At 40.8% G+C, this 12,341-nt stretch overlaps 1 protein-coding gene and 1 long non-coding RNA gene across 3 annotated transcripts in view; one reads left to right on the top strand and one right to left on the bottom strand.

Moving 5' to 3' along the window:
* Positions 1–12,341, bottom strand: part of ROS1 (ROS proto-oncogene 1, receptor tyrosine kinase) — a 124,070-nt gene that overhangs the window by 13,245 nt on the left and 98,484 nt on the right. The window contains exons 38-42 of the mRNA XM_052645576.1: positions 11,006–11,070; positions 9,946–10,075; positions 3,311–3,408; positions 2,892–3,095; positions 1,394–1,528 (exon numbers count right to left, since the gene is read on the bottom strand). Coding sequence (XP_052501536.1) covers positions 1,394–1,528; positions 2,892–3,095; positions 3,311–3,408; positions 9,946–10,075; positions 11,006–11,070 — 632 coding nt within the window. The remainder of the gene's footprint in view (positions 1–1,393; positions 1,529–2,891; positions 3,096–3,310; positions 3,409–9,945; positions 10,076–11,005; positions 11,071–12,341) is intronic.
* The window catches only part of LOC128053109 (uncharacterized), a 104,826-nt gene that overhangs the window by 28,437 nt on the left and 64,048 nt on the right, over positions 1–12,341 (top strand). Inside the window, exon 1 of one of the 2 annotated variants that reach the window (XR_008199904.1) lies at positions 9,858–9,973. The exons of the other annotated variant lie outside the window; for it this stretch is intronic. This is a non-coding gene — a long non-coding RNA (uncharacterized LOC128053109). Of the gene's footprint in view, positions 1–9,857; positions 9,974–12,341 lie in introns of those variants that run through there. 2 annotated transcript variants of the gene reach the window in all.

Here is a 12,341-nt window from a genome sequence, read left to right as displayed (position 1 = left end):
AGTAGATGTATAAGAGGTGCAAAACAGTGATTAGTTTGCTAACTACTTGATACAAATGTATTTCATACTTAGGAATGCTAGGTTTGTTTGTTTGTTGGTTTTCCTCAAGCCCTAGACTAACTTTTTAAAAATTTTATATAAATTTCTTACCCCTAACTTACAGAAGTTTTTCCATCTGCCCCAAAAGGATCATGAATCATATTTTTAGGCACTGCCACCAAACTTGTTCAGATCCTTCTGTAAATATCCCAGAGGCTATAAAAGCTAAATCAGAAACAGACAGTGATTCCAATCTTCTTTGAGCTGGAAGATTTAAATAATTCAAAAACATTCACCCACAGGACATCCAACCAAGGTGCCCAGTTCTTAATCACCTTTTGGCTCCAGTCTGAATAATCCTGTAAATAACACAGCACAGTCAAGGCAGTACAGCCATGGTGTGTATCCGCATACTGCTAATTCCTCTTGCACTTGTCTGTACCACACAGTTTAGCACTTTATTACATGTTGGCTTGTTATCCAACTGCTCCATGTGTGTGTCTGTTCTTTCAAAATACATTTGGAGATGCGGAAGAGCCGTGGCTCTGGTTTAAACGCCTCTGTATTCCACGGTCTGTAGCATGGTGTACATATAACAGAGGAGTCTATACTTGTTGAATCTATGTTCTTTCAGAAACATCTTGGGTAAGACATCTTTTAGAAAAAGTGTCAAGACTTCCTATTTCTGCTAAAACATTGTTCACAAGAAGGTAGATTAGTACACAGCAAAATAACCTGGTGTGTTTTCCCTTTATAATTAGATCAAAATCACCAACTGTTCCAAGGATCACAAATCTATTAGGATTCAGTAGTTGCCAGGACCAATTTGATAGAGTCTAATACTTACTCTGTGTTAAGTTCATAAATAGGTAACAACCTATATAGATTGTTATATATTTTTAGTAGTAGTATATCCCAATATCAGCTTTATTAACAAAAGCAATTCAGCTTTTAAACAATATATTCCTATTTAAGAGAACCTTTAAATATGCAGGTTAAGATGTTAGTCAAATCAGATGTTCCAAAATAAAATGAGTGGGTGTGTGTGATACACACACAAACACACAAAGAGCTTTTGTTTACTTATTAGAATTCACTTAACCAAGAGTAAACATATTCTGTTGTTCTAGATTTTGCTTCTGAAGTAAAGTATTATGTATATATATATATATAAATAAAAAGAAATCATCATATATTTAGTGAGTTAAATGTCACAATCAATTTATATTTTAAATAGGATATACAAATATACGAACTCCAGTTTTTATTTAAAAATACCATACCAATGAAGCATAAGAAGGCATGTACATGTGTTTTTGTTTTTGAGATGCTTATGGGAACATAATAAACTTACAGATCATCAGGACAATTTCTTGGTGGCTCTAGTCTCCCTCCTGTTTGTACATAGTTTAAAACATCAAGGTTGGAATGAGCTGGGTAAGGCTGATGACCAAGAGTTAAAATTTCCCAAATCAGAATTCCGAAAGACCTAAGGATATGAAACAGTTTGCTTTAATTATACTTATTACAAACATCATGTTTACAGTAGTTTTTCCAACATAATTATTCCTGGGGCTATCAAGACTCTACTTTGTGACTGGCATTATTGGCCCCATAAAAGGCAAATGGGAGACTTAAAAGCAAGTCAACCTCAAGAAAAAGTAGAACAAACAACTGCCTACTAGCAACACTTTAAAGGTGATAGGAAGGCTTAGTAGGGGCACACACACACACACACACACACACACACACACACTTTGCTCCTCCTTCCCAGCTGAACCTGCACTGCAGACCCGCAATACCTATGGCTTTCATAGCTTCATTATGTAAACACACTAGGGGTGAGCAAGAAAGCTTTTCATCTACTTGAGTCTGAGTGCTAGCAAAAGTGGAGAGGGAAGGCATGCATAAAAACTGGCAAACTGAGGGCCAACTTTATCTTATCCCCAATTTTGCAGAGGTCCAGTCCAGCTTAAAAGTTATTGGAGGGCTTCCCTGGTGAAAAATCTGTCTGCCAATGCAAGTGATTTGCATGGGTTTGATTCCTGGTCCGGAAAGACCCCACATGCCTCAGGGTAACTAAGCCTGTGTGCCACAACTACTGACTCTGTGACCCCCTTGAGTCCGGGAGCCACAAGTACTGAGCCCACAAGCCACAACTACGGAAGCCCAAGTGCCCTAGAGCCTGTGCTCCGCAACAAGAGAAACCATGCACACCACAATTAGGTAGCAGCCCCGTTCCAGTAGCCCCCACTCACTGCATCTAGAGAAGAGCCCAAGCGTTAATGAAGGCCCAGCATAGCCAAAGAAATAAATACATTAAATTACTTTTTAAGTTACTGGATATATCTTTACATTTTGAGCAGCTCTAATCAAAAGTTTGGGGTCAACAAGCAAAAATGAGGGGTTCTATTCACACAATAAAGAGCTGTCCAAACCTCCCTCATGTCCTAATCTTTCTGAGATCTAAGATTTAAATTCTGTTTGTAAATTAATGACCAAACATCCCAAAATAGTAGGCATTTGGACACAAACTTGGACATTAATTCATAGGTGCCAATTCCTATTAGTCATAGCCTCTACATTTTTGAAGAGTAATAAGATAGCTGAAGTAGATGGATCTCTTGAACATACACCAGTAAGCTAAAGGATCAAAAAGAATTGGTATAAACTGCTGAGACCGAGCAATAACCCCTTCTTGCCCTCTAGCTTTCACTTTAGCTTGAGGAAAACCACTCAACCTCTGTGTTCTTGTGTTTTCTCATATACGAAACAAGATGACCTTGTAAGGTCCCTTCTGGCTCTGATATTTGACGGTGCTGCCCACGTTTCCCTGTGCCTTGTAAGCTCACCATACATCAGACTGAGTAGTGAAGACTCCATCCATCAAACTTTCTGGAGCCATCCACCGAACAGGGAGCAGACCTTCTCCTCTCTTCCTATAGTAATCGTTTTTATAGATGTCCCTCGCAAGTCCAAAGTCACCAATTTTCACTGTCCGTGATGGACTGGTATAGTCTTTCATGGAGACAAGGCAATTCCGAGCTGCCAGATCCCTACAGCAGAAGCTATATTTAATAATAATAATAACAATGAAGTTCCAGAGATCAGACAAGCAACACTAGTCGGTCTGGAGAGAAGAGAGATTTTAACAGAAAGTATTGCTATCTCGAAGGAATGAAAATGTTAATTATCTTGTAAGTTTCACCCAAACTAAGGTGATTATTCTATCAATATTCATAAGAACCCAGTATCCAGAAAGTCACTACACCTGTGAATGAAGTGCATCTGCTCCAAGTAGACGCAGCCTTTTGAAATTTCTACACATAGGTCTACGAGGTCAACCAAGGTGAGTAAAGGACCATGAAACTGTAGGAAACAAAAGAAAAATTACAGGCACTTTTCCAGTTTGCACTATATATAAATATGGCTGGGCTTCCCAGGTGGCACTAGTGGTAAAGAACCCTCCTGCCAATGCAGGAGACAGGTTTAAGAGACACAGGTTGATTCCTGGGTCAGGAAGATCCCCTGGAAGAGGGCACGGCAACCCACTCCAGTATTCTTGCCTGGAGAATCCCATGAACAGAGGAGCCTGGGGGGTCCATAGGATCGCAAAGAGTCGGACACTACTGAAGCAACTTAGCATTCACGCATACATATGACTGCATGTATATGATGTTTTAAAGGAATTTTTAGTTACGGTTAAGGAATTCAAACAGAGGAAAAGAGCTATATTTATAGGCTTTCCACCAAAATATACCTAAATAAGACTATGTTTAATAAGCCGAGGCAATCTAGACTCTTCATTGGAAAGCTCTCAGGGTGTTAGTCAAATGGACCATGTTAGTAAAACCTATTTCTGCTACTTACAAGTTGTGTGAGCTTGCTTACAGGGCTTAATGCACTAAACAACTTTCTCATGTATAAAATGAGAACAATAAGACTGTGTTGGGTCTGAGATGAGATATGCAATCTGGTGGGACATACCAGGAACTTAATAAACAGTAGCTGCTCTCATAAGTAGTAATTATGATAGTATATTCAAAAGCAGAGACATTTCTTTACCGACTAAGGTCCTTCTAGTCAAGGCTATGGTTTTTCCTGTGGTCATGTATGGATGTGAGAGTTGGACTCTGAAGAAAGCTGAGTGCCGAAGAATTGATGCTTTTGAACTGTGGTGTTGGAGAAGACTCTTGAGAGTCCCTTGGACTGCAAGGAGATCCAACCAGTCCAATCTGAAAGAGATCAGCCCTGGGATTTCTTTGGAAGGAATGATGCTAAAGCTGAAACTCCAATACTTTGGCCACCTCATGTGAAGAGTTGACTCATTGGAAAAGACTCTGATGCTGGGAGGGATTGGGGGCAGGAGGAGAAGGGGATGACAGAGGATGAGATGGCTGGATGGCATCACTGACTCAATGGACGTGAATCTGAGTGAACTCCGGGAGTTGGTGATGGACAGGGAGGCCTGGCGTGCTGCGATTCATGGGGTCGCAAAGAGTCAGACACAACTGAGTGACTGAACTGAACTGAACTATTGGCCCAATGTCACGCAATAATGTCCATCATGAGAATGGGCTTGTTCTCCATATGAGCCCCATAGAAATTGCTAGCGATCCTCTATTTCAAGGTCACAGATTACCTCTCTCATCTAGGAGAACCAGCACAAACACATAGTTGAGCCTATACTAGCTGCAATGATTTATACATGAAAAAAGCCAGTTGGAGTTTTTATTAGAACCATATGGAAAAAATTCAAAGTTCCTTCCTGGAGGCTATATTCATATGTCTGTTCCTTACTATTTCCCTGAAATTACCCTATTTCAAGTCTTTATCATCCCTATCTGACGCATCCCAAACTTCCCATGTCTCCAGCCCCCTGTGCTTTAATAAGCTCACTTTGTTGTGACCCACTGCCTGCAGGGTCTATTAGAGATCCTTGAGTAAGCCTCCATGGAAGCCCCAGGCTGCACCAGCCTCTCCTCACATCTATTTATTTTCCATAGATTCTCATCCCACAGTCTGTGCTTCGGTCACACTGGGCCATTTGCAGCTCCTTACATCTGCTCTGCATTTCTCAGCCTCTGTACATTATCCCTGCTCTCATTCCTGGAAGGCCTTCCCTATGCTTCATTTCCATCAACATCCTTCATTGAGCATCTCAAAGGATTCACAACCTTGAAACCCCTTGATTCCTCAACGGGTGCTCTTAAATATTGTTCCCTCTGCCTGCTCTGACAAGCTCATGTCTTGTCCTCAGAGTAGGAAGAATCCTGATGATCTGGGACTCAGTATTGCCATGATCCCACTCAACCACACCTACATGTTATAACTCAACCCAATTTTACTCCCAAGAATCTGTCCCCTGCAGCCCCTCATGGTCGACCAGATGCCTGTCTCACAGCCTTGTGTCTGAGTCCCTGCTGGGTCTCCTCTCAGGTTCACTGGTCCCTCAACGAACAGAACCCTGCTTTACTCCTGGCAAAAGCTACTCTATTCTTGAAGACATTCTTCCCAGAGAATCCTCCTCCTGAATGACAGTCTGATGGCTGGTGCCTTGTTCTCTGCTGACAGATTTTCAGATGCTCCTTGCCTGCCTGGATCTCTAACTATAACTTACACCTATTAGCCCCTGTGACAACCTATTGGGACACCTCATCACCCCATGTCAGGCCTCTTTAACTCCAGATGCTACCCTGGGCATCTGTCTTCTCTTGCCAACTCTCCAGATGTATCAAATCTCTCTCTCAGTCTATCCCTAGTCAAAGCCTTTTATAACTCATGTGGGTGTAGTTTCAGAAACTGTTCTATCTCGCACCTTGGTTGTGTCCCAAACAGAAGACCTCCATCATGCAACCTTTTGGCATCTTCCCAGTAGGTAACATCTCTCTCTCTTAGCTGAGCTTCAGCAGTATATTCTCTACTCCATTCTAATGAACCTTCCCTCTTTCTACCTTACATTCTACCTTAAATGAGTTATTCCCATGTGGCTTACCCACCCTACCATACTGGCGAGGTCTTTGAAAGCAACGGCCACATCCCCCACTGCTGCATTAAATGAAATAAATATGCAGCAGAAATTTCATGAACTGAATTGTATCTGGCTATGGATTTGTATTCTGTAGAGCTTTTTTTGATAGAGCTTTTTTGGTTTTTATTTTCTTTTTTCACTCTTTTTGTTTTTTCACTTTTTCTATCTTAGTACATTTTAGAATGTTAGTTCTATCTTACAATGTCAAAGTTAAAAGGAGCTGAGAACTTTTTGGATTCAATATTCCATGTTACAGATGCAGAAACTGAGTATCCTGAAAATGAAGGACTAGCCTAAGGTTTATAAACCCAGTTGCAGTCAATCCCTAGGCATTCAACTCAACAAAACAGTCTCAGAGCAGGGATGGGGAGGAGGATGCTTGTGGAAAATCTAGAAAGGTGCCTCTGAGTACCCTCTGTGGAGAGACGGCTGGCCCCACATGAACTTAGCCTGAGGAGAGCTTAGAGCCTGTAGTGCTCTGCTGCGGACCCCAGACCTTAATTCTAGCACTGAGCACCTAAGGGCACCCTGTCCTATAGGGTCCTGGCAAGGGAGACAAGCATGGAAGCTGCCTGGGTAGCCAGCAGGAAAGACAACAGAAGGACTGATGTGCACTTGAAAACTGATCATCAGAGCCACTCGGACACTAGCTGAATGGGATTCATTAGAGAAAAGCAGTGCTGTGAGTTCTTTCAGCCCATCTTCATTGTCTCTTCTCTCTCCAACAAAAAACTAAAAGAAGAAAGCTACCGAGAAACTTTCTTATTAAAGTCTCTTCCCAAACCTTACTAAAGTGACCTTAGAGAGGGAATGTTACAATCTCATGAGGATGAACAGATGAGAAGAGATAGAGCACGGGCCAACGTTTTAGAGGAAGGAAAGCAGATGGAGGCATGGTCATTTAGCAGAGCCCATAGAAATGAAAGCTACCTGCCTGCAGACAAGACAGCAAGAATTGAGAGATTTTTTTCACTATAGAACCCTATAAGTACTGTAGAATTGAAGGCAGCAACTATCTCTGAATGCAGGGGTGAGGAGTATGGTGAAGAGCAAGGTGAATACTTAAAAGCTTGTTTATGGGCTAACTAGAGCCCCTCACTGTATCAGGAGGCTTTTCTCCGCAAACCGCACCCCCACCACCACCCGCTACACACACACACAGAACCAAAACAACTCCAGGTTCAAAGATACCAGTCATGCTGAGTCTCTGTCCTGAAAATGGAGAAGGGAATTAAACAAGCATCTTCATTCCGAGCCTTGAGACCCCCCAGCTCTCTTCCCTGCTTGACCCCCTGAACTGAGGCTCATGTATTTATTGCCCAAGCAGGAGACCAGCAGACTCCTCTCTGGGGGGAAACTGGCATATGCCAGGGAAGACATCCAGATGCTGTCATTAGGGGACAGTCCCACCTGACAACAAAAGGAAGCTGCTCGGACACATAGGCTCCAATCAGCTTCTTAGGGCTCACTATTAAATATGCAGACTGGCCACAAATTACCACACATTTGAGAAAAGCTTCTCACATTACAAACAGATCCCAGAACAAAGAGGCAAAAAGGAAGTCAAGACAATGTAGGAAGCAAGTTAACACTTAAAAAAAAAAAAACTATTATTAGTATCCTAGGAAAGATAAAAGAAGATTTTGCATGTATGGAAAAATCAGAATACTATTTTAAGAGGCAGTCAAAATATAAGAATGAGTCTGTGGAATTCTATTTCAAAGTTATGAAAATATACCAAAATTGAGAGCAAAAATGCAGAGTAGAAAATAGGAGAAAATAGTTAATAAAAGGATAAAACAAAGATGACTATTATCCAAATAATAGGATTTTTAGAACAAAGAAATGAAGAAAACAAAGAGTTAGTTGCCAAAGAAATGATATGAAAAAAATCCCAGAACTGAAAGGCATGATTTTCCAGGCTGAGCATCCAGATGAGTAAAAAGCACCACAGATAAGGAGAAGTTCCTAAAATTTTCCAAAGAGAAGGGCAAAAAAGCAGGTCACTGATCATTGTCCAGGAATCAGAATGGCATAAAAGGTTTTAAAGACAATTGTAGAAGCTAGAAAACAAAGACAAAGAGGATTTAGTTTTGAGGAAAAGGGATTCTCAACCTAGAACACAGCAAATCATTAATCCAGTGTGAGGGAATGAAAAAGAACATTTCCTCAAAGTGGGGGGGGGGGGGGGCGGGGAGGAGGAGATTTTTGCCTCCTGTACTTTCTCTTTTCTAAAACAGAATAAAGTCATGGAATTTAGGAAATAAGGGCCCAACATGGAAATTACCAGGGTAAACGTGAAGGAAACCCCTAGATAATAGCACTGTAGAGACCAGAAGACAAAGTGCCCATATCAACTCCATGAGGGAAGTGTCTAGGGTAAAAACTGTGAGAAGCTGGATTATCTGATACATTTAACCATGTTGAGAAAGGATTATAATTCTGCCATAAAGTTTAGGTATATAGAAAGCTAAACAAATGGGGGGAAAGAGGCATTTATTAAACTACTCAAGAGAAAAATCACAGCCATAGTATTTGAGTATCTAGCAAATAATAATTAAATAGGCATAGCAATGTAGACCTGCAAAGGTGATTTATCTGCAAATTGGGGTGACTGTCAAAGAACGGGGAAAACGAAGTTTTTCTGTGTGTAGAGCTGATGGGGCTGGGCTGGTACATGACTAAGAGGTTAAATCTTTGCCTCTCATGGTAGACAGTCAATAGATTTCCCCCAAGGCTGAAAACTCACTGTGTACCATATACACAGAGCACCTAGGAACATAGAGGTAAACACCAGAAGGAATGAGCAGACACCTATTTTTCATCATAAACCTTGTCATATAGTTTAGTTTTTTAGGCATATAATGTGTACTTTGATGGGTTTCCCTAGTGGCTCAGACGGTAAAGAATCTGCCTGCAATGCAGGAGATCTGGGTTCGATCCCTGGGTTGGAAAGATCCCCTGAGAAGGTAATGGCTACCCACTGCAGTATTCTTGCCTGGAGAATGCCATGGACAGAGGAGCCTGGCGGGCTACAGTCCATAGGGTGTCAAGAGTCAGACACAACTGAAGCAACTTAGCATGCATGCACGCACATGTATTTGAGAGAAATAAAAAACAGAATTTTTAAAACTATAGATTTAAATTTTAGTTACTTGTTTTGTCTCAGGTGTTTCTCATCTGAGACCTAAAGCAAATTCCATAGGAGCTGAGACACTGCCCTTCTCGCTGAGCCTGATTCAACATGCAGGCCACAGGATTTCCAGTGATGACCTGTGAAGGGTGCGGCTCTCGGCTCGGGGGAGATGCAGAGGATGGACTGGGGCTGCATGTTGTAAGAGGAGCCCCAGAGCAGACAGGACCGATTAGCGTGATGGTAGGAAAAGAGAAAGTAAGGAACTGGATGGGGGGCATGAAGGAGGATGCATGACATCAAGAGTTCTGTTTTTGAGATGCCTGTGAAAATCCATATGGAAAATGTCAGCTGGGAGGGCATATAACCTAGCACTTGGTAAAGACATGAGGGCTGGAAATTTTAATTTGTGACATAAAGGCAGGTAAATTAAGTACAGAGAAACTCCACACACTCTCTGTTCTTGAGAGAACACGATTCTGGCAGCGTGGTGGTGGTGGGGAACCTATTTTTCCATTAGATACTAAAAACAGGCTCAATCAACCAGAAAAGGCCAGACATTAGCCCAGGGTTCTAGTTTGAGTAATCCAACATGAAGGAAATACAAGAATTTTTCTGATGGAAGTCTTCTAAATTTCTACCATCAGGCAAAACTGCAGTCTATTGAATTTAAAAGAAGATTAAGAAGGAACTTAAAGGTCATCTGCGTTACCAAACCAATAGCGTGGAGACCATTTCCTACCGGCGTCATCCGGGCTTTACGCAAATAGGTAAGAAGGTCTCCTCCTTCCATCAATTCCAGGATAATGTACTGGGGTTCGTTCAGCAGACATACTCCAAGCTGCTTCAGAATGTTGGGATGATTAAACTTGCTAAAAGGTGGAAACAGACAGGCAGGTTGACATGTCAGCGACAGAAGTCTTGTGAAGGCCTTTGTGAAACAGCAAATCTTTATCTCTGGTTTCCTTTCAACCCCTAATCTTTTTTCTCCCTCTAATAAATGAAAGGCTCCTTTTCATGCCTGCCTTACAGAGGTAATATTGCAGCCCCTAGTGGCCAAGGCATGTGGATAGAATAGGGGTAGTTTCAGAAGTGGCATTTATATCAAGTATTTTATGTTTGGGGGAAAAAGAAGTAACTTTAACATACCTTTCTTCAGAAGACATTTTAAAAAACACTACATTTTTGGTCATGACAAATATGAAATAATTCTCTCCCGTTTAGAGAAACAATTCAGACACACAGTTTTGGCTACACCTGTTTTCTCAAGAGGTCAAAGCAAATAAGCCTCAGTCTAATGGCCAGAACCTGCAACCTGGGACCTTGTTGACCACCGCCTCAGGGCTATTAAAATGTACCTGAGTCGTTTTCATCACTATCAACTAACTCAAACTTGAAGACAAGTTTATCAAGACCAACGATAGTTTCATTGATGTCACTGTGCTTAAGAGAACTCTCCCTTACTTGGTCTACTTGACTTATGATTATACATCTAGAAGAACATAAGGATATTTAAAGCTTATCAGCCTCAGAAATCCCTTGCAAAACATGCTTCTTATTGGAGGTAAAAGAAAAGACCTATTGTCCAAGGACTGCCTGTGCCCAGACTCAGAGAATCTATCATAAAAACCTATTCTACAGAATACTTGTCACTCCAGACATACTTCCTTTTAAATTTCAGCCATGCTTATTTTGAACATAATCTGTGATGTCAGCTGATTTTGAAAGTTAAAAATCCACTAACCATATGTAAAATCTTCCTACCCATACCAAGGGAAAATTATTTCAGAACTGCCTAATACCTCATCAAATGTGCCTCCTTCAGGAATTCAATCTTCTCCCGGTCTGTGGAGCCTTTCTTCAAAGTCTACACAACATAAAACAAGCCAAGAATCAGTATAGCAGACATTTCTGTGAGCTAACTAGGTTAATGTAGACAAGCTTTGTTTTGTAATAGCCACCTTTATCCTCAGCTATGTTCTCCAATTCCCCAGCCTTTCTTGCAAGCAAGGGTGGTCATATGACTCAGTCCTGATCAATGAAATGTAAGGGGTAAATTGTTGAGGAGGTGTGTGGAAATTTTTTACTTTCCTGAACATATACATCTAACACTATCCTTCCCCCTTTCCATATCCTGAATGAAGATGTGATGCTTGATTCTTTGACAGCCATCTTGGAACCGTGAGGCACCACACACGTTCAAAGTCGAGAGAATTTCAGATATACAAGCTCTGGCTTGACATAGTACTATACCAAAGCCAGAAGTCATCTTGTTATGTAAGAAAAAGAAACACTTGTTTAAACCACTTGAGATTAAAGTATGTTAAAATGCTATCAACTGGAAATGGAGAGAATTTTGCAACTTCTCTGACAATTTCTCAAAGCAATAAATTGTTAACAAACAATAATCAGTATATTACTCAATTACATAAAAGATACATCATCTGTTAATCATAAGAAAGTTTTACAAAAATACAAGAGTATATTCAGTGCTTCCTTTTAACTTCCTTTTGAATACACTATGATGAATAATTTTGTGGTACAGGGGTCAGCAAACTACAACCTGTGGACCAATTCTAGCCTATCATCTATTTTTGTACAGTTATAATCTGAAAATAGGTGTTACATTTTTATTTTTCCAGTTTTATTGAGGTATAATTAACTTACATTTTGAAATGGTTGAAAAAAGTTATAAAAAAATAAGAGGACTGCATAACACATGAAAATCATGTGAAATGAAAATTTCCATTTTTATAAATAAAGTTTTATTGGGACACAACCACACTCATTCATTCACATACTGACTGTGGCCGATCTCACACTGCAGTGACAGAGCTGCATAGCTAGAACGGACACCATCTGGCTAGCAGGTCTAAAATATTTACTCTCTGCTCTAGCACCAAGCACTGCAGTGCTCTTAGAGTATATGTGAAGGGAAAAACTCTCTGCTGGTCTTAGCGAATTAGTAACCTCAGAGGTAACTGTTAATAACAGAACTCATGCAGGAAATGGAAAAAGTACTGTGATTTCCGTAGCCATGGACAGGCTTCTGCCTTCTCCTAGTCATCTTTTCAGTCAAGATCACTCCCTTTTTCTCATTGTTATATTTAAATAAGTCCCTGTCAATAATGCAGACAT

This window comes from Budorcas taxicolor, chromosome 9, assembly GCF_023091745.1.
Source record: "Budorcas taxicolor isolate Tak-1 chromosome 9, Takin1.1, whole genome shotgun sequence".
NCBI classification, from domain to species: Eukaryota; Metazoa; Chordata; class Mammalia; order Artiodactyla; family Bovidae; genus Budorcas; species Budorcas taxicolor.
Note: the sequence above shows the minus strand (reverse complement) of the source record. Positions and strands in the feature narration are given on the sequence as shown.